This window comes from Crocuta crocuta, unplaced genomic scaffold, assembly GCF_008692635.1.
Source record: "Crocuta crocuta isolate KB4526 unplaced genomic scaffold, BGI_CrCroc_1.0 scaffold413, whole genome shotgun sequence".
NCBI classification, from domain to species: domain Eukaryota; kingdom Metazoa; phylum Chordata; class Mammalia; order Carnivora; family Hyaenidae; genus Crocuta; species Crocuta crocuta.
The window spans coordinates 246,780-270,046 of record NW_027530361.1 but is presented as its reverse complement, the minus strand read 5'-3'; the positions used below and the strand labels follow the sequence as shown (position 1 = coordinate 270,046).

The window sequence follows — 23,267 nt, the reverse complement described above, 5'->3', positions numbered from 1 at the left end:
CTCTCTCTCCCCCCCATAAATAAATAAATAAAACTTTAAAAAATAAATACATACATACATAAATACATAAATAAATAAAATAATTGGCCACAGAAGACTCGGAAGCAGGGGTATTGGTAGCTGAGGCCAGGATCATATTTGTGAAGACAAGGAGTGGATGGATTCAAGAGATGTACAGGTGGTGAAATTAGTCGAGTTCAGTAGCTCACTGGATATAAGGAAGAGAGAGAAGAGAAGAGTGACTCTCTGATGTCTAACTTGCCTAATTGGGAGGATGATGGTGCCACTTTAGACAGGGACCAATGGCAGAAGGTAAGGTTGAGAAAGACAAGAGAATAAATTCAGTTTTAACTTGTTTAATCATGTCCCACATAAGCTCCAAGTGGAGTTGTTGGGTAGGTGTCAGGAAAAAATTGTCTCGATAGCTGTGTAAAATCAGATTCACTTTTATATGACAAAGACAACAAAGGCCTTACTCTAAAAACTAGTTATGTTGGGGCACCAGGGTGGCTCAGTCAATTAAGTCTGACTTAGGCTTAGGTCAAGATCTCAAGGTTTGTGAGTTTGAGCCCCATGTTAGACTCTGTGCTGACAGTTCAGAACCTGGAGCCTGCTTCAGATTCTGTATCTCCCTCTCTCTTTGACCCTCCCCTGCTCTCGTGCTCTCTCTCTCTTTCGCTCTCTTTCTCTCAAAAATAAACATTTTAGAAAATTTAAAAAAATAGTTATGTAAAATTAGGTTTGAGTTATGAAACTTAAAATGCATATTTTCAAAATAAGGCTGTTTAATTAGTGCTCAAATTCTCTATGAATTCTAGGAATTATATTTCAAATAGATTATATCTCTGTTTTTATAGGTAGATATGCTTGAAAAATTAAAGTATTCAAGCAGTAGGCAAAAGAATACATTCAGAGTCACAAGGTAGAAAGCAAGAAGTTCCAAGTGCAAAGCCATGTGTGGGCTGTGGAGTCAGGTGGCACTTACCAGTGTTGCAATCTCATTTAGCCTTGCTAAGCCTTAATTTATTTTCACTTTTAATGAGGATACTTAGCCTATAAGTTACACTATAAGAATTGTGGTACTATATGTAGTAGATCTTGCATAATAAGTGGCGGGCAGGGGGGCGGGGAGGAGTGTAGGGACAGTGTTAGGAAGAACGTCTCCTGCCTGGTCTTCTTTGTTACCGGCCACCCTCAAAGGATTTTGACCTTACAGATTGATAACACTAGAAATTTTACCTAATAATAATAATAATCAAAGAGACTGAGGAGCTTCATTTTATCATATGCCAGATCTTTTCAAGATTTGTTAATACTCATAGTATCTGACATACTTTATGTTAGTGAGAGCTAAAGCAATTAGAAATTTATTTGAATAGACACTGAAACATTTTAATTTGGTAGTTTTAACTAGAGAAACAGATTTTGGGAATTGGGGTTGATTATGTATATTCTGTCTTCGTGTTTACAAAACTACCCTGGTAATTATTTAGAGTATATCACATTAGTTAACAGCACATCTGCTTGGTTCAGACTATCTTTCTGAAAACAAAAGATTTGTGGGAATTTAAATGTCCCATTGAGTTGCAGTTGACGTAGGCTTTTGCATCCTAGTTACTAATATGATTTTGCTGCATTATCTGAATTAAAGCCTGAATCACTCTAAAATTCATTTTCCTCTCTTTGCAGATCATGTATCAGTTGGCGGACTTGGAGACAGCTTTTATGAATATTTGCTAAAGGCGTGGTTAATGTCTGACAAGACAGATCTAGAAGCTAAGAAGATGTATTTTGATGCTGTTCAGGTAAACCCAATATTTAAATCATCTTTGCCACTAAAATAACTTCCAGTTTGAATATTAATCACCATTTAATGGGAAATGGAATACCACACAAGTGGATTACAAAATATTTCCAGTTAGGCTGAGTTTAGTGTCTGCTAATATAACAATAGTAATCATACTTGTTGTGTTTCATTCTAACAGGGCAGTTGAAAGTGTTTTATTTTAACATGAGTCACGAAACCATGGGAAGTGATAAATCCGAAATTTGTATTCTGAAAATTGACAAAGTTAAAATTGCCCAAGGAGTGCCTGGGTGGCTAGTCGGTTAAGTGTCCAACTCTTGATTTGGGCTCAGATGATAATCTCACAGTTTGTGAGATCAAGTCCCGCATCAGGCTCCACACTAGCAGTACAGAGCCTGCTTGAGATCCCCTCTCTCTCTCTTTATCAAATTAAATAAATACACATCAAGGAAGGAAGGGAGGGAGGGAGGGAGGAAGGAAGGAAGGAAGGAAATTTCCCATGATTACAGACATCCCTAATGGCTACCTCTATTTCAAATAAACATATCTCCAGAGATAAGTAGACAGCAATCTCAAATAAAAATCTGAACTAATTGATAGTTTCCTACTTTCCTTTATAATGGAGGAGCAATGAGAGGGAACAAATATTTGTTGAGTTGCCTACTGTGTGCTAAGTAGTATGTTAGGCAGATACTTTAAATGAAGTGTTTGTTTCCTCACAGTAGTTTAAATATTATTTACATGGTTTTACAGATCAGAGAACTAAACCTCGGAAAAGGTTGATTGTGGAACCAAAAGTCAAACTAAATTTGTGACAATACTTGTCTCTTTTTACCTCACTACTATGGATTTATTTGTGAATAAGAATTTCCATAGTACATTTAAGTATTCTTTTCATGCAGTAAGTTAGTAAAGTAAGTTAGAAACTGTTTGGCAGGGCCACATGGGTGGCATAGTCGGTTAAGCCTCTGACTTCGGCTCAGTTCATGATCTCACGTTCGTGAGTTCGAGCCCCGCATCGGGCTCTGTGCTGACAGCTCAGTGCCTGGAGCCTGCTTCATTCTGTATCTCCCTCTCTCTCTGCCCCTCCCCTTTCATTCTCTGTCTCTCTCTGTCTCAAAAATAAATAAGACATTTTTTAAAAATTGAAAAAAAAAGAAACTGCTTAGCAAAGTCTGTAGGAGGTCATTGTAAGAGTGAATGAAACCTCAAGCAAATGTAAGCTTCAATCAAAACTGAAAATAAAATTTGAAAGTATAAAAAGCTTTCAAAGAAGAATATTATTTTATATAAAATACTTGAACTCATACCCAACTTTTCAGGAAAAAAGTTTTTTAGCAGAACTGAGTAACTTTGTAATTGATAAGTATTTTATATGGTAACCCATTTTCTTAATATTAATTATTATCAAGGCATCTCAAATAATGTTATAAATTTATGGCTAAATCCTCAGAAATATGACTTTTTTATTGACTACTTTTTTATAATCAATAATATTAATTCATAGGGGAGAAAAGTGGAAGTTTATAATTCCAGTAATGTAGCCACTGTTCTAAATTGAGTCTCCCTGAGAAGGAGGTTTGGGTAATTTAGACATAGTTCAGTTTATTCATTGAAATACAAATGCAACTTACTTTGCTCTGGTTGTCCAGATTGAATATTACTGTGGTTCCCTCCCAAGGTCAGTAAGAAGCATCACTAAGTACGGTTGATATGACTTTACTACTTGACATACAGGAACGAGAATGCCTTAGTAGATTGGCTTTGGTTTTGCGCTCCTTCAGTTAAGGTGCATGACAAACATAAAAAGTTAAGTAAGATAGGGTTCATATGGCCTCTTCCAGGTTTGTTTTCTGTCATTCCTATGGGTTTCAGGTTTTAAGTATTCAAGTATTCCCCATACTCTATGGTTTCCAGTGTGTCTTTTTTTCATCACTATCCTGGCAGATATTTTAATTATTCTGGTCTTAAAAAGGCCCCGTAAGATCTTGAAAGGTAACTTTAAAATGTGCTTTGAAATATTTCCCAAGTTTCTAGACTATACCCACACTTTGTATTTAGATAAATCATGGACAGGAAAATCCATTAAGAACAAACAAAGTAAAATCTTCCCTGTTTCTCTTAATAGTAAAAAAACATTTCCCATCCATTGTATTTTCAACTTAGAAAGCAAAGTGAGAAAAATTACATTTCTGATTTTGAGAAGTAGTTATGTCTTATATAGCAAAGTTTCTTTCTGCTAAGCTGTAGTTTAAAAAAGCATTATTATTAAGGAGAGAGAGGATCCTTTACGTTATTGTTTTGGACAGTTGAGTTACTGGGGATATAGTTCTTCGGTTTTAGCCTCCAGTGGATTTTGGAAAGCATTGAATTCCAGCATGGTCTGTTTCCTTTGATTGTTTGAATAACAAAATACTTTGCGCTTTCAGCTGGCTGTTAGGTTCTTTTCTGGAGAACACACTAAGAATGCACAGTGGTCGGTGTTCATTCTACCATAGGGCCACTGGAGTGAATGGTAGCTGGGCCCATGATGCATTAGACTTTAAGTTTCTAAAGGTTTCATCAAACTAATTCTCTTCAAATATGGAAGGCGGAAATCACAACATATGTAATATTCTTTTTTCCTGTGTAGATTTAAAATGGTTTTTTTTTTTAGAGCCACTAAAGACAATTTTTTCCTCTTTTATATTTATTTACATTTTCCCACTGTCACACAAACATTGCTTTCAAAGTCTTGGAACTTCATTGTAGTTTATTTTAAGAGGTAGCAGCTTGGTCAGCTTGGTCATGCCAAAAAAAGAATCTAGTACTTTATTCAGGATCTGTAACAGGGTTATAATGTTTCACTAATCCATGCTCCAAAGCTATGACTTTTGCCATGTAGAAAGAATAATTTCTTAGGTGATGAACAAGGATCTGTTTGAAGAACTTTACCACAGTTTGTGTTATGAGAAGTGTAAATAGTTAAGATGTTCAGTTGCATGAATAAGAGTGAAATGTTAATATAACTAGACCATTAATAAAACTAGCTAACCACAGTTAATGAGCACAGTAGTATGTTCATTTATTTCTTACCATTTTGGTTTCATGTATTTATTTCTAGTAAAGGTAGGAAAGGTTTTATCTGTCTGTATATTTACTTCCATTCATTCTTCTCAATCAAAAGTTTCATCTGTGTGTATTATTCCCACATGTGCTTCCTAAAACACTCTCTTTTTAAAAATAATAGTGTAACAGGTATAGATATACTTCTTAGCTCCTTTTCTTCTATGAAGTAATTGGGAGGGAAAAAAAATTCCTTTTACAGTACTTGGAAGTTAATGATTCCAAAAGTTTTATTTCACTTTTGCTTTTTAAAATATAAGGCTTATTTTATGTTTTCTTTCTATTTGAATAAAATAACAATCCTGTGGCAGAAATAAAAGATATTTTATAGATCATTTTTGTAAACATCATTTCCCCCCAATTTACAGATCTTTATTCCTTTTTTTTTCAGTTTTTATTTTAATTTGTTAGTCCGTACATTGTGTTATATTTGTTTCAGCTGTATAACTATTCAACACTCCCATATATCACCTTGTACTCATCACAGGTGCCCTCCATCCCAATCACCTATTTCACCTATCCCCCCCTCCACCTCCCCTCTGGTCACCATCAGTTTGTTCTCTATAATTAAGAGTTTGTTTCATGATTTGTTTATTTTTTCCCGTACTTGTTTGTTTTGTTTTTTAAATTCCATATATGAGTGATATCATCTGGTATTTGTCTTTCTCTGACGGACCTATTTCGCTTAGCATTATACTCTCTAGCTCCATCTATGTCATTGCAAATGGCAAGATTTCATTTGTTTTTATGGCTAAATACTATTCTATTATTGCCACATCTTCTTTATCCATTCATCAATCAATGGACCCTTGGGCTGCTTCCATATCTTGGCTATTGTAAATAATGCTTCTGTAAATATAGGAGTGCATGTATCCCTTTGAATCAATGTTCTTGTATTCTTTGGATAAATCCCTACTAGTGTGACTGCTGGATTGTATGGTAGTTCCGTTATTACCTGAGAAACCTCATACTGTTTTCCATCACAGCTGCACCAGTTTGCATTCCCACCAACAATGTGTGAGCATTCCTTTTTCTCCACGTCCTCACCAATACCTGTTGTTTCTTGTGTTGCTAATCTTAGCCATTCTGGCAGGTGTGAGGTGGTATCTCATCATGGTAATGATTGGCATTTCCTTGATGATAAGTGATGATGAGCATCTTTTCATGTGTCTTTTTTTTTCATTGTACACTAATGTGCTTTTTAATAGAATTATTAGGGAGGAATTTAATTCAAATGTTACCGCAATGGAAATGTGAATGAGGATGATAAATGAACTTTATCAAGTGCTAGGGACAGTACTGACTGCTTCATAAACTAAATGTTGGTGACTTTTCTCAGTAGATACTACTGAAAATGTTCTCATTTTATGGATAAGGATACTGAGATTTGGGGATACAGTAAGCAAATTACCCACCAAATTCACAGATAGTAAACGTCAGAGCTGAAATTTGAGGCCAAGCAAACTGATTGAAGAACAGCACATCTTTCCCACTCAGTTTTGCCACCTTTTGCGCCTAAGAGCAAAAGAAAAGGTAATACAACCAGCCTGATTTTATACACAAATACACTCTGTTCTTCATCCGCACTAGGCCCTGTGCTTTGTGCTGTTTCTCCATTGTGAAAGTGGAAATGCATTAAGCATGACATCTATGCCAGTGGCCTATCTTAGAAGAGCAGACAGCTTTTGTTGTATGAGGACTACAAGTGTTTGGTCATGGACTCAGGCAAAACCAACTGGGCTGGCCCAACAGTGATAATTCTAACTATCCAAATTAATAAGGCATACACTAGAGGAAGATACAGAAAGAAGAAAGAAATAGCATAAAATTTCAGGTTGAGTCAGATTTATAGCACCAAAGTCAAACCATGAGTGAAGTTATGTCCTTTTTCTCTCTTAGTGTTGAGAGTGTTTTAGTATAAATTTGAGAGGAGATTTTAAAATGTTGAAAATAATTATTATTTTCAGGCAATTGAGACTCACTTGATCCGCAAGTCTAGTAGGGGGCTGACTTACATCGCAGAGTGGAAAGGGGGCCTCCTGGAACACAAGATGGGCCACCTGACCTGCTTTGCTGGAGGCATGTTTGCACTTGGGGCAGATGATGCTCCCACAGGCCTGAACCAACACTACCTTCAACTTGGGGCTGAAATTGCCCGAACCTGTTATGAATCTTACAATCGCACATGTGAGTACATGTTATTCTTCGTTTTCCATCTATTCCCACATGCTTTCATTTCATTCGTAAGGAACATTGTCATTGTGCTGCCATCAAAAGAATGTCCACTGTGCCTCATGAAACTAGAAGCTCATGATTAATATTTTAAAGGAATTTATATTTTTTTACATCAAAGGAGTACCGCTTTTCTACATAAAAATATCTACTCTCAGTTTACCAAGGAACAAAATTTGAGTCCATAAAGGTTAAGCCAGTCTAATTTATTGACCCTGCTTTAGGTAAATGATTTGGGTAAGAATCTCCCAGCTGCAAAAGAAACTTAGTATTTTATAAACTATTATTAATCTTCTCAATATCTCCATGAAATAGAGTCTGGACCCCTTCTTATAAAATAGGATTCTAAAGCAGAAAGATTAAATGACATAATTTATGACATAATGACTTAGAATTAGTTTTCCAGCTAACTAATAAGGATTACAATAACTATTGTAGTGCCTTGTATTTACCTGGAGGCATTCAGTAAATGGTTAAATGAAAGAAAATAAAAGATCATTGCCATTTTCTAAAAAGGACTCTTAGATGATTATATTCTAAAAGCATGTTGAACATGGTTTATTTTGTGATGTTTATAACCATTTCTTAAAATTATTGTTTTGGCATCTCTCTTGAATGTTGTAATGTACTTTCTAGTTTCATTTAAGTTATAGAACTAAGCAGTGTCCAAGGCAATAACCCTTGTCACTGTGCATGCTCTTTAGTTATGAAGCTGGGACCAGAAGCTTTCAGATTCGATGGCGGTGTTGAAGCCATTGCTACAAGGCAAAATGAAAAATACTACATCCTGCGGCCAGAGGTTGTTGAGACTTACATGTACATGTGGCGACTGACTCATGATCCAAAGTACAGAAAGTGGGCCTGGGAAGCCGTAGAGGTGATATTTTAATCTGCTTACATTTCTTGTTCATAAATGTCCCAGTAAAAAAATGTTCAATGATTTCTATCAATCTAGCATGTTAACTTTTCTATGGTTTTTAAAGCTTTAATCAGACTTTCTCCCAATTTAAGAATGAGTGTTGTCAGTTGTCATCCTATATCCCTGGCTTCAGCTTTGCTCCAGGTGACAGTGATATTAACATCCATTTTGTGATATTGGAAGAGATATGTAGAAAGGCATATTATGAAATGAAGTTCCCACAGGCATAGAAATGATGATTGTTTAATTCCACAAAGACTTATAAACAACTTGGGGACAATCACCCCTGCCTGTTGTCTGTTTCAAGAAGCTGCTCTTTGGGTTTTGTTGTTGTTAGTCTTTGGGCATTGAAATGAAAATATATGCTTGTACTTAGAGTTTCACCCTAAATAAAGCAGTAAATTGAGGCAAACTCAAAATTATATTTAAAAAAAAGTTTATTTGGGAATAGCAGAGGAATTGCAATTTGGGACACACAAAATGTAGCAAGCTACAGGTAAGTCAGTTGAAGGTTTGAGGTAGGCTGTATTTATGGACAGAGAATGTAAAGAAGAGAGAATTCAGTTAGAGTCTATTAAAATAAAAAACAAATGGAGACCAGCTTTGAAAATTTCCTGTGCAGACAAAACCAGTCCAGTCCTACAAATAGAGTTCAATTTAGCTGTCTGTGAGACCAGCCTGGCCTGGCTCATTTCTTGCTTATTCCTCTGAAAATTGTAAGTAAAACTTCCCAAAGTTGATATAAGGCACTCCCTGACCAACTCCCTATCATTCCAGTATTATCAGTTTTCTGTAAATTCAGCATTTATAGGAAGTCAGTCTCTCCATCCTCAAGTTTTGTTTTCCTGAGGGCACATGCATAAGATTGTCCATTTTTTATCTTCCAGTTCCATTTTAGATTGAAATTCTTTCACAGAATAAATTAGCTACTTAGTTCTAACTTTTAGAAAGAACCTCTAAAACTACTTTCTGTGACAATATTTGTTCACCGATCTCAGGTTTCTTTGAATATCTGTAAACTTTCCATCTGTCCCATACACTGTTTTAATTGTCTTTGTCACCCGTTGGGTCTCTTCTGCTGAATATGGCTTATGACCTTCCTAAACTAAGCTAGTGAACACTGTGTGCTGGTGCCCGCGGATGTGCCCTCCAGAACATGCATCAAACAGTGTCTAATTTTAAGAGCTATTATTCTGGAAGGAGTTGTGGTGGGACACCCAAGCGATAAGAACAAACCAAAGCTTGAATTACACTCTCTTACTCTTTAACACTGTGTTACAAAGTTAGCTGTCTTTAAAAACTAACCGTTAGAAATCACTTCTGTCATGGCACCTGGGTGGCTCAGCCGGATAAGTGCCCAGCTCTTGATTTTGGCTCAGGTCATGATTTCAACATTCATGAGATTGAGCCCCCTGTTGGACTCTGTGCTGACTGCAGGGAGCCTGCTTGGGACTCTCTCTCTCCCTCTTCTCTCTCTCTGTCTCTCTCTCTCTGTCTCTCCCCCATTTTCTCTCTATATATACAAACAAACAGACTTTAAAAAAATAAAAGAACTTCTCTCAGGAAATTTAAAATGAATATATTGCCTTGTATAAATTATTAACTAATATCTTAGCAAGCGATTGATGAATCTTGCTTATTACCCACTTCATGTAGAGTGTGTCTTATCACTGGTCATTAATCATTTTAAGTAATAACAATTCTTTAAGCCCCTTTTTTTCATTTTTTTTCTTGCAAAGTTTTCTAAGTATGTTTAGTCAGTGGTAATTCTACCTTATTTAAATGTGTGTTGTTTTCCTCTGAAAAACTGTATTGAAATAGAGGTTCATCTAAGCTTGGCTGATAAGAAATTATTTTGGTTATCAACAGTCCAGCAAAAGAATTAAGGCTAATAGTCACCTTGCAAATATCAGTTTTAATTGAAAATAATCAGGAATAATGTGTCGCATTAAATGTAAAACACCCTAACTGATAAGGGTGTTTGATAACAGCATTATTTTATGTACCACTAAGAGAGTACAACACTACCGATTAAATTATGACATGCCAATTTTAGAGATGGTAAAGTGTGAAAAGCATGTGGCTGGGAACTGATACAAAAACGGAAATAAGTGAAGTGCTGTTGCCATGTGGATGAGGCAATTTGGTTTGCTTGGTTCTTCAGGGGTGTGTGTGTTTGTGGGGTAATAAATTGGTTTCAGATGTTAGGATTTTTATCTGGGTGGCTCAGTTGATTAATTATCCAACTTCAGCTCAGGTCATGTTCTCATGGTTTGTGGGCTTGAGCCCCGCTTGAGGCTCTGTGCTGACAGCTCAGAGCCTGGAGCCCACTTCGGATTTTGTGTCTCCTCTCTCTGCCCTTCCCCCACTTTCTCTCTCTCTCTCTCTCAAAAACAAGCATTAAAAAAATATTTTAATAAAAAAATAAAGATTGTTTCCCTGTGCCGCAACACAGGTGTACTCCCAAGCCTGCCCTTGTTTTTTGCCACTAGTGCTGCTGCTTGAACTTGAGGCGTGGTGGGGACAGAGGAGCAGTGGCGCACTTGCCTTTTTTCAAGCACAAAAGCACAGACTTAGATGGTGTGGTGGCACTTTTTCCCTTGTGTCACAGCCCCCATCCCTCCTTTGTTTCAGCTGCAGCTACAGCGGGCAGCATCACTGGGGGCTGCCTGGTGTGTCTCAGCTGCTCTGACATGGGCAGCTGGCTGTGGTCTGCGAAGCGGGAGAGTTTAAGTCCCCACTGGCAACTCTGAAGCAGTGAGGCTCAGAGTTGATGGACAACTATGTCAGTCTTCCCTCTTTGAAGAATAACTCAGATGCATTCTGCATGGTTCCTCAGATGGTTTCCGGTAAGAGGGAGCCCTCATGGCCCCCAGCTGTAACCCACTCACCATATTTCACTGACACATTTCACTGCCTCTTCTCCCTTGCCCTGTTCACTTTCCCCACTCATCCCCTAAAAACTTCTTGCATCCAACCCTTGTCTCATGCTCTGGTTTTAGGGGAAGCCAAACTAAACTATAGGAGTATATCTTCAAAAGCACCTAGTCTAGCCTTCCACTCAAAGAAAAGACCTGTCTTCATCTTTGCCAAATGGCTTCCTCATCAAGGACTTTGTAGCAAAAGGAGTATGTTATTAATATAGTAATTCATTCCATTGTTTAATGTCTGAAAGTGTTAGAAAATGACTCCTTCTGAAACCAGAATTTACAGTGTTTTGTGTTCTGGGAGTCCTGAGGAAAAATCCTTTCTCTCTTCTACATTTCAGCTCCTCAGTTATCTGAAGACAGCATGTTCTGCCAATTCTTCCATCCTCAGTCATCATTTCCCTCCATCCACCTCCTCATAACATGTGCGGTCTCTCAGGGCTGAGCTGTGTGACTCAGTAACCTCTCTTCTGAGGATCACTTCCCACAGCCTATACGGTCCAACTAGTTCTTTTAGTAGACTGTGAAATCCGTGGCTTACACTGAAATTGTGGTCAAATGGTATTAGCTACTACATAGCTACTGTTGTGAAATCTCTTTTGTTCCCTACCTGTTTTCACCCATACTTGCTTTTTGTAAAGTTTTTGTCAGCCCTCCGATCTTCAAACGAAATTCTCCCTTTCTAGCCTTCTTTCACTGATGCAGTCAGTAAACCTGCTTTCCATGTCTTAACCAAATTCCTGAGTGGTAAACTCAAACACAATAATAATGTCGAACAAGATATGAGATTATATAATCTAGCGTACAGCACTAGAAACTTCTCTATAAATTGCCAACAATCCAGTAATCACAGATGTTCATGCATTTGTGGATCTACGTAGCAGAAATAACATTTACCTGAGAGTTCTTTTGCTTTTGCTCGATAAGGTCATGAAAACTTTATTAAATTCCTCCCAATTAAGTATGTATAATATTCTGATAAAGCTCTACTATGAATTATACATATACATTCATATGTGTGTTGGTAAATATAGATTTGACAGTGTCTATAAATATATGTATAGATTATATGAAGCCTCCTCTGGTCCACAGTAGCAGATACGCCTTATATAGGGATTTTACATTTCTTCTTTTTTTGCACAGACATTTTTTTCTGGTCTCCTAAATCTGACCTTTTCCATATTGTCTTCCCAGTCCTTTCTTCTCCCTTTGCGGGCTTGATCCCTGTTTCCAGACTCTTTGATATGTCTGTTTTGCTGGGTTCTACCATTGAGCTCAGACCAAACTCAACTCTTCAGCTTTATTATTAGCATTGTTTCCTGGGATCCACTCTAAGAAATCTCCATGGATCGGCTATTTATCTAACCTGTTTAACCTTAAGATAAGAGAATGCTTTTCTTTATCTTTCTGACTTATAATTTTAACTCATGCTGCTCCCTATCCTCTTACCTTACTCCCCACTAAAAAGGTACAGTCACTTGGTGTCGGGGTTGTCCTTCATCCTTTGTTTAGACTTCCAGTAACTCTATACACGTTCCTGTGTTTCTTTCCTCTGCTATTAGCACATCCCAGCCACATATGGTCACTAATAATATAAACGTCTACATAAAATCGAGGGGATCCCTGTGTCTAGAGTCTGAGAGTCCCAAAAACAGATTGCAGTAAAATGATGTTCTAATCAGACCGTGCAGCATAAGTACATGACCGCTTCCACTGTTGAGATACTGTAAAACTAGGACCTGTTGCGGGTGCCCAGGAGGGCTGCTTATCCCCACCTTCATATTCCGAAAGTTTCAAAGTTTAGACTTGACATGAAGGTTTTTCATTTTTTGAAAATTTAAAAAAAAAAAAAAAAGCCTCTGACAGTTGCCTTTTTTTGTCTTTAATTTGCTAAAAGGCTCTGATAGGTCCCTGTCACTATGCTAAGTGTGTCTTCATCTTGTTTTATTCTCACAACAACCCCCTGCTGAGCAAAGGAACACTGTCTGAGTCCAGAAACATCTGAAGTCACAGGGAGTCTTGGGCTGGGATTTGGCCCCCTCTCCTAAGATTTTAGAATGTTCTCTGGACCATTATGGCATACCACATTAGGACTGAGTAAGAAGAAGAATGAGGGTGAAATGAAAAGAAGAAAAAAGATTGGGCATTGTCTACCCCACAGAACAACTCTTTCCCTATAATGAAAGAAGGAACTTCCAGAAATTTCTATGAGAGAGAGGAGTAGCAGTTTCTCATGCCTGCTCCTCTCATTAGCTTCACCAAAGAACTTGGGTGGGGGGGAGGTTTCATTGTTAAAATCTTTTTTAGGAAATGTCTGAAAGTAGATTTAAATGTGTTCCATAAAAACCAGCTTGTCCATTTCTTCCAAATCCTGTTTTGTTTTGTTTTTTCTTACAAATAATCTCTGATCTACTCCAATGTATCTGGTATTTGACTTTTTAATCAAAAAGAACTTCTGTCAAAAAAGGAAGAAAGGAAAAAAAATAATAGGACCTGAAAGTTCCTTTCCACAGGCTTTCTCTGCTTGGCCTGTTTGTCTGCAACAGAGAATATAATCAAAGCCTTTTTTAAAGTTGATCTTATTTTCCCAGTGGCTTTTAAAAAGTACCAAATCATGAGATATTTTCTTTATTCATGTAGCCTGTAAATTGTATTAGATTGTTACCTAAATTTTCATTCCCACATTGCCCAGCCCATCTCTTTTCCCAATACTTCTTATAGTCAGAGAACTTCAGAAATGTAGCATCATTTCTCTCCAGACAGTTAAGAAATGGATTCATTCTATTTTCTTCCATCACAGGCCAAAAAAAAATTTTTTTTTAGAAATAGGTATCAGCTACATTTTTTCAGTGCTTTGCATTTCCTTCTTTTATATCTGTACCGATGTTATGAATTAGTACTCCACAATCAGTTTTTGTAAAATAAGATGTTATGAGTGTAGTAGCAGCTGTTTTTGGTCCAGTATACTTTCTAAGTTATTGGGTTTATAATCTCAATTGACATTAACAGTCTCTCTAGATCAGGGGTCAGCAAACTTTCTGTAAGATCCAGAGAGTATTAGGTTTAGGGAACAAGTACAACTATAAGCATGCCACATTTTATTGTGCGTTGCTTTATTGTGCTATGCAGATATTGTTTTGTTTTGTTTTTTGTTTTTTTGTCTGTTTTTTTACAAATTGAAGGTTTGTGGCTACCCTGTATCAAGCAATCGGTGAATTTTTTCCAACAGCATTTGCTGTTTGCTTCATGTCTCTGTGTCACATTAATTCTCACAGTATTTAAAACCTTTTCATTGTGATTATATTTGTTATGGTGACCATATAATCAGTGATCTTTGATATTATTGTTGTAATTGTTTTGGCATGCTACAGACTGCGCCCTTATAAGACAGAGCTTTATCGACAAATGTGTGTTCTGATTGCACCACCAACTAGCCATCCCCCCACCCTCCCCCTCCTCAGGCCTCCCTATTTCCTGAGATAATGACAGTACTGGAATTAGGCCAATTAATAGCCCTATGATGACCTCTAGGTGTTCAGATGAAAAGAAGAGTCACACATCTTTCCATTTAAATCAAAAGCTAGACATGATTAGGGTTAGTGAGGAAGGCCTCTCGTGCCAAACAGCCACATTGTGAGTGCAAAGGAAAAGTTCTTGAAGGATTAAAAGTGCTACTTCAGTGAACACATGGATGATAAGAAAGTGAAATGTTGATGGGAGTAAGTTTAGTGGTCTGGATAGAAGATCAAACCAGCCACAACATTCTTAAGCCAAAGCCTAATCCAGAGCAAAGTCCTAACTCTCCTCAATTATGTGAAGGCTGAGAGGGGTGGAATCTGCAGAAGAAGACATGGGAGCTGGCAGAGATTGGTTCGTGATGTTTAAGGAAAGAAGCTGTCTCCATACCATCAAAGGGCAAAGTAAAGGAGCAAGTGCTGATGTAGAAGCTGTAGCAAGTTCTCCAGAAGATCCAGCCCAGATCATTAATGAAGGTGACTACACTACACAACAGATTTTCAGTGTAGATGGAATAGCCTTCTATTGGAAGAAATGCCTACTAAGACTTTCATAGCTGGAGAGGAGAAGCAGCCTGGCTTAAAACTTCAAAGGACAACCTGACTCTTTTGTTAGAGGCTAATGCAACTGGTAACTTGAAATTGAAGCCAGTGCTCACTTATCATTTCAAAAGTCCTAGGGCCCTTAAGAATTAGGCTACATCTACTCTGCCGCTCTAAAATGAAACAACAAAGCCTGGATAATAGCTCATCTGTTTACAAGATGGTTCACTAAATATTTTAAGCCCAATGTTGAGACCAACAGCTCAGAAAAAAGAGATTCCTTTCAAAATATTACTGCTTATTGACAATGTACCTGATAGCCCAAGAGCTGTGATAAAGACATACAATATGATTAATGTTTTCGTGCCTGCTAACACAGCATCCATTCTGTGGCCCATGGATCAAGGAGCATTTGACTTTAAGCATTTAACAAATACATTTAATAAGGCTAAAGCTGCCATAGATAGTGATTCCTCTGGATCTGGGCAAAGTAAGTTGAAAGTCTTCTGGAAAAGATTCACCATTCTAGAGGCCATTAAGAACATTCGTCATTTACGGAAGAGGTCAAAATATCAACATTAATAGGAACTTGAAAGAAGTTGGTTCCAACCCTCATGGATGACTTTGAGGAGTTAAAGACTTCAGTGGAAGAAGTAACTGCACTTCTGATAGAAATATCTGGAGAGGGGCGCCTGGGTGGCTCAGTCAGTTAAGCGGCCGACTTCAGCTCAGGTCATGATCTCATGGTTAGTGGGTTCGACCCCCACATTGGGCTCTGTGCTGACAGCTAGCTCAGAGCCAGGAGCCTGCTTCTGAGTCTGCATCTCTCTCTCTCTCTCTCTCTGACCCTCCCCTGCTCACACTGCCTCTCTCTCTCTCAGAAATAAATAAAACATTAAAAAAAAAAAAGAAAGAAATATCTGGAGAACTAGAATTAGAAGCAGAGCCTGAAGATATGACCCAATTGCCAAATCTCATGATAAAACTTGAACGGATGAGGAGTTGCTCTTTACAGATGAGCAAAGAAAGTACTTTCTCGAGATGGAATCTATCCTGGTGACTATTACTGAAATGACCACAGAGGATCTAGAATATTACATAAGCTTAGTTGATAGAGCAGCAGCAGGATTTGAGAGAACTGACTCCAATTTTGAAAGAAGTTCTGCTGTGGGTAAATGTTATCAAACAGCATTGCATGCTGCAGAGGAATCATTTATGAAAGAAACTGTCAACTGATGAGGCAGACTTTATTATTGTCTTATTTTAAGCATTTGCCACAGCCACCCCAGACTTCAACTGCCACCAGCCTGATCAGTCAGCAGCCATCAACATGAAGGCAAGACCCTCCACCAGCAAAAACTTTATAGCTCACTGAACACTCAGATGATGTTTAGCATTTTTAGCAACAGAGTATTTATTTAATTAAGGTATGTACACTGTTTTTAGACATAATGCTACTGCACACTTAACAGACTATAGTATAAACATAACTTTTATATGCACTGGGAAACCAAGAAATTCACTTGATTCACTTAATCGCAATATTCACTCATTGTAGTGGTCTGGAACCAAACCATAAATCACTGAAAAATTATCTCAAAATTAAATGTAGAAGTGTTTCAAATTAAGTGAGATATATTGTCCGTGTGCCCTATAACTTTTCATACTTTATATACATTTACATCTTGTGGCTTTTTAAATTGTCACCTAAAACTCTTCCAATGCATCATTCAATTTGAATCCTTATTTTATTTGAATTTGGCAATTTTATAATAAAAATTGGTTGTAATTTATTGAAATGTGACCATTTTTTTCCCCTCTTCCTTGTAATATAGGCCCTGGAAAATCACTGCAGAGTAAATGGAGGCTATTCAGGCCTAAGAGATGTTTACCTCAGGCATGAGAGTTACGACGATGTGCAGCAGAGTTTCTTCCTGGCGGAGACACTAAAGTAAGTAAAATGTATTCTAAAAGTGGCAGAGGTAGCTGGTCAGATCTTCTTTGTTGATGTCTTCATCACAAACACATTCAAATAGTACCAAGTCCGACTGCTGCCAAATGCCATCCTGCATACCCGGCAATAATTGCAGATATGTCTCCAGTTGTTACAGGAGTTCAATGACTTGGGGCTGCTTGTGGGTTTTCACACACTAATACCCAAACACAAAGCAGCTCTCTATTCCACATTAGTGACTATATTGCCTCAGGGTTTTGCAGTACTTGACGGTTGTCCGTGATTCTCCATAAGATGATGAGGACACTGATGTGGTTTTTGCTGTGTGTTTATGCTTTCAGTGCCTGACACAGTCTCTCAGGTCTCATACACTCACATTTCTCTCTCCAGGTATTTGTACCTAATTTTTTCTGATGACGACCTACTTCCACTGGAACATTGGATCTTCAATACCGAGGCACATCTTCTCCCTGTACTCTCTACGAATAAAAAGGAAGTTGAAGTCAATGAAAAATAAAAAGACATTTTATATTTTACACTGCTCCATTCCCTTCACTGCATACCTTAATAATTCTTTTTCTGGTATTCAGGCACCTGATGAATTTTTATCAATAGGTCTGTGATGATTATTCTAAGTTCTGAAATTGTTTTGCAGTCTTTTATGTTTATTATCATAGGCATAGATGGACCTAAATTCCTTATCCTGTCCTTTATTATTCAGTCAATGGATCATAGGTTTTTACATTTTTTTTTAAGTCATCTCTGGAGTTCATGAAGGTGTATCATTTTTATTAAACTGAATAAAATGGTATACCAGTGACCTCTTAATTATAATTTTGATTTGACTGCAAAACTTCTTCCTCCTCTATGAGGAGATGATGTCTGCTTTAAGCTGTAATGTTTTGCCATGTTGCAAAAAGCCATAATAATAAATTAAATATTAAAAAAGCTTTTTCCTTTTCAATTTTATGTTAATCTGGTTTGTCTATCCACCAGAGACAGATCTTATAACTGTGACGGACAGCTTCTTTATGCGGGTCTATCATTATTTGATAGAATGTCTTCTAAAATACTTCACTCACATTGTAATTCAAATTAGAATGTCATCCCAAAAGGATCATCTCATGTTGACCTCATTTCACTGGAACCATGGTATATTTTTGTTAGTTAATTACATTAGTGTTTCCTAATTTGTGAATTAGTTCTCAAATTTTACTTTAAATGCCCTGTGTCATTTCTGGATCATGTCCTGGTTAATTTCTTCAATTCCCTACCACACAATGAGTTGAGCATTCAAGTTTTGCAGAGCTCTGTTATTACTGAATTTTATTTTTTGAAAGGAAACAGCATAACTTTTAGTGTATTAGTGTTTGCTTTTAACTGAGTCTCTCTAAAAAAGGGTGAGTATTTCACGTGGTGTTTAGTTTGTATTTCATCTTTAAGATTTTTTTCCCTTGTTATAAAAAAAAAGCATTACATTTGGTTCAAATTTTTCATATTTGAAAAAGGCCCTTTCTCAAATGTAGTAAGTTATCATTTCAGTTTACGAAAGCAGGGTTTAACTCTGAAAGAAGCTTTACTAATGTGTCTATTCTTGGTCAATTGAAGAAAATCTAATAAACTTTTAGGCCAAATAAGAATATAGTACCTTTTGTCTGGTCAAATTCAACATAGAGATCCCAGCTTAAAAACAATATGTAGGAATGGACATTCCTTATTCCCCATAGTCCTATAGCAGATCAAAATAATCATATGAATCTTCATTAAGAATAAGCATTACTTTGAGATACGAGTGGCTTTCCCAAGAGTAAATTTAGTGGCACCCTTTGTCATATTTCCCATGAAAGGGTTAATATGATGTTGCATATACTGAAGAACAGAGACTTTGAGCACCTGCACTTCCACCTGGAGTGGTCAGATAGGTCAGTACAACCTCATGAATTAGGCTGAACCATATGAAATTGGTGCACTTGTAGTTTAAAAACTGACCTATAGCCGTAATTTCTTATGGTTCAGCATAATGTTTTTTAATTATTTTCTTAGATCTCAGTAGACTCCATTGTTTTAGCTGTTTCAGCCTTTGAAAGTGTTTCAAGATTTCCTTTGTCTGAAAGGACCACCTGTGTGACCTGCTCTTTTTTCAGTACTGTACATTGGTTTATGTCAAAGAATAAATTAATAAAGTTAGTAAATGAAAAAGATCCTTTAGTGCATCATTATTGCCATGTTAATGAGTTCCTGTGACCCAGAATAATTCTTTCCACTCATATCTTCAGCTCACCTTATGAAATGAATGGATAGTTGAGAATCCTTTTTTTCCCAGGACTTCAAAGCAAAGTGTGAAGGATTATTGCAAAAATTGGGCCATACATATTTAGATGATAATGTTCACATGAATGGCCTTGGACTTGCAACTTAAATTCATTTATTTTCTTTGATTTTCAATTTGATTTGAAAGAGCACAAAGCTGATATCCATTTCTGCAGCAGAGAGGATATTAAAATCAGGTCATGTGTACACACTGCACTATAAGGTACCTTTTGTAACCTGATATAAATAGGCAAGGTGATTGTACTACATTTTGCTCTGCCATTGGCAAGAACAAAGTTTTTCAATTCTAGAAGTTGGATTTTTTAACATAAGTCCCCAAAACACCAAAAATGTAAACAAGATAAGAGGTTATTATTATGGTGATGTAATTTAATTAAAGTTGTTTTTTGTGTTAATTATTTTAAACAACTGAAGTCCTTAGGTAGACACTGTCATCTTCAGCAAAACTGTGCAGTTAAGTTTACATATGTATTCACATCCCGAAAGGTGAATAATTAAAATAGCACTTAATTTTCTGTTTCTGCATATAAGTTGTATGGAAATTTACAAAACTCAATGATGTTTGTCATGACTCCATCATATGTAGTACCCATTCTTTCCATTGATTGTTTTTAATTTGTACATAAGTCTATTCTGCCATTTCCAACTTTATATAAATCTCTAATGTTATGGGAAACATAATAGATTGACACATAATTTTTAAAAACTATATTTGTAAAATTTCTCTATTGTGAATAAAGCCTTTTAATATATCTCCTCATCTGTTGTTTTTCTCCTTTTAAGTAAGCTTTTGTATATGTAGGGGTGAGTGCGTACAATTGCAAATTGAAATAATAGTGATTATTATTAATCCTAAGAGTGATTCCATATGATACCGAGAGAATCTAGACAAGGAAACCTTTTTCATTGAAGACTTAAAATTGCAAACAATTTTGCATATACGTTTTTGATTAACCGAATATATTAAGACTCCAAAATATGTTCAACGCCAGGGTATATAGAGTAGAGATGGGGAGTTAGTGGAGGAAATCACATGAAGTATGATGCTTATTCTTAAGTTTACAGTCCAGTCGAGGAAATGTGACTCGCCCCACCGCCAAGACAAAACAGTATTTAGTTGCCAGTTAAATTCTGCTATAGAAGTCCAGGGAAGCAGGAGGTCACTAGGATTTGAGTAGTCAAAGAAGCTTAGTAGAAAAGAGAGAACTTCAGTTACAGGAGAGCCTCCAATATTTATGAAAAAGCCCAGGCTTTTCAAATTTACGTAGGACTTTTTAGAATGTTTCAGACATTCCGGTGGTTCTCTCTGCCTAGAAACCTTTCCCCAATGTCTGTCTGTTTGTTGTTTTTAATTTTTTTTAATTGAAGTATAGTTAACACAGTCTTACATTAGTTTCAGGTGTGCAACATAGTGACTGGACAAGTCTACACATTGTGCTATGCTCTCCACAACGGTAGCCACCATCTGTCACCATACAACGCTATTGCAATACCACTGACTGACTGTATTCCCTGTTCTGTACCTGTCATTCCTGTGACTTATTCCAAAACTAGAAGCCTGTAGCTCCCACTCCCTTTCACCCATCTACCCCCTGCCCTCTAGCAACCAAAGGTTGTTCTCTGTGTTCATAGGTCTGTTCCTGCTTTGTTTGTTTTATTTTTTTTAGATTCCCACATAAATGAAATCTTACAATATTTGTCTTTCTCTGATTGATGTATTTCACTTAGCAAAATACCCCTAGGTCCTTCTCTCTCCCCAGTGTTTTTCTGGCAAATGCTCACCTCACTCAGGTCTCTGCTCAGTTGTCACCTGATCGGAGTAGCTTCCTTGACAAATTCATGTAAAATTCCCCATCACTCTTCGTTCCTTGCTCTATTTTCTTTTCTCCTTAACGTTCAAGGGCTCACCCTTGAACACTGGTCCAAGGCTCTCTCTCAAGGTGCAGGTTACATATTTATTTCCTTATTTGCTTATTGTCTCTCTAAGCCCTTAAAATTTAATCCCCATGAGAGCTGAAAGTTACTTTGTTTGGCTTTCCTCCACCCCATGTGACCCATCTCAAGTAGCATTTAGCACTTGGTGGTACATGGTGAATGTCTGGTGAACGGGTGACTGAATGCATGAACCTTATATTCCTAACTTTTGCTATGGCTACTTTCAAATGGTTTTTAATAAGCCGTAATTTTTTTTTTAATTTTTTACAGGGAGAGCATGAGTCAGGGAGAGGGACAGAGGGAGAGGAGTAGGGTGGGGAGAGAGAATCCTAAGCAGGCTCCATGCTCGGCACAGCTTGATCCCATGACCCCAGGATCATGACCTGAGCCGCAGTCAAGAGTTAGGCGCTCGACTAACTGAGCCATCCAGGTGCCCCAATAAGCAGCAAATTCTTTTTGAATATTAGGTATCAGTATTATATAACATGCTGTTGTTTATATAATCATAAGGATGGCCATGTTTTATTGCTACCTGTAGTTGTTTTAAGGAGTTGTGGAGTAAATATGTGTTTGTGGCTAGAAGCAGCTCTCAACTAACCAAATTTTTAAAAACTTATATCACGGTGGCCCTCTGTAAAATACACATCAGAAAAATGTAAGTAATGATTTTTCTAATATAAAGTTTTTTCAGCAGTATTATTTGAAGAGCCTACTATTCCTATGATTTAATCTCATAATCCCTGTCTCATAAGAAAGCTTTTTCTGCAGCATCAAGCAAAGGAATTGGTTTTTCACTTAACATATAGCTACTCAAATGGGAACCTTCTGAGTTATTTGTAACACATATAATACCTTCGGTGTCTACTCATTGCTGACAGAATTATTAAGTGATATTCTAAACATGATTTGTATTATACTAACCATCAACCATCCACAAAGATGGCAGCTTGGCACTCAATACATCTAATTTCTGACAATTATGTGTGTATATATATATATATATATACACACACACATATACATATACATATATATATATAGACAGTTGCTAAACATTTTAAGAAAGCTAGATAAGTCTTTTCTCATTTGAGCATATGCTTTGTATGTCTAATTGCCATTCCAGCTCCCTCAGATAGGCTGAAGTGTGGGAGGGAGAAGGGGAGGGGAAGGGTATCTATTTAATCTTTTTAACTGATTTAATGGCCCAAAGACTGATTTCTGTTTTTTCCTGGCTCATTCCATCCACACCAGCCAGCACATGAGTCATGATCTTCAAAAAATATTTGCCAGGCATCAGATATGCAAGTAAAGTATCAGAACTACATAGGAGTCTAGACAGCATTTAGTCTCTTACTTTAAATCTGAGAAAACTGGGGGATTTTCCCAAGGACATGAACTGTTTTCTGTCCTGTGCTTCCAGACATAAGGATTTGGTAAGATTTATGCTAATAAAAAATGAACAGTATAAGAAAGCATATGTTATATCCATCTAGCAACTCAAAATAAAGGTGTAAATTCAGAGCTCACCCTTAAATTGGTCTAAGGCTCTTTCTCAAGATATAACTATCCACCTATATTAGAGTTTCTTACAAGTGCCATTTGAAATGCAGGTTTTACAGCTTTACCCTAAATTTAGCAGATCAAAATTGTGGTGGGGTCCTGGAATATCAATGTCCATGTTGAACTAGCTTTTTTGTTCTGACCAAGCATGCTAAAGTTGGAAACCACAATTGTAAGCTATACAATTGTATGAATTAAGAATTGTAAGCTATAGGCTTGAGGAAGTCCCAAACCTTCCAGAAGAAATAATGAATAAATTAGCAAGTCATGGCAAGCATATTTTGTTTCTACTTCAAGATTTAAGCACAACAACTTGAAACATATTTTAGATCACTTTGGAAACATAGATTTGTCCTTTTACAAAAGCATTTCTGAGCAAGAAGCCATACACCTAAATGTTTTAGAAACAGACTCACACTGGATTTTCAAGCATAATTCT

At 36.9% G+C, this 23,267-nt stretch overlaps 1 protein-coding gene across 1 annotated transcript in view; it reads left to right on the top strand.

Moving 5' to 3' along the window:
• The window catches only part of MAN1A1 (mannosidase alpha class 1A member 1), a 162,618-nt gene extending 143,415 nt beyond the window's left edge, over positions 1–19,203 (top strand). The window contains exons 8-12 of the mRNA XM_077766081.1: positions 1,690–1,805; positions 6,880–7,099; positions 7,849–8,021; positions 16,884–16,999; positions 17,393–19,203. Of these exons, the coding sequence (XP_077622207.1) occupies positions 1,690–1,805; positions 6,880–7,099; positions 7,849–8,021; positions 16,884–16,999; positions 17,393–17,519 (752 nt within the window). The 3' untranslated portion in view covers positions 17,520–19,203. The remainder of the gene's footprint in view (positions 1–1,689; positions 1,806–6,879; positions 7,100–7,848; positions 8,022–16,883; positions 17,000–17,392) is intronic.
• The last annotated feature ends 4,064 nt before the right edge of the window (positions 19,204–23,267 follow it).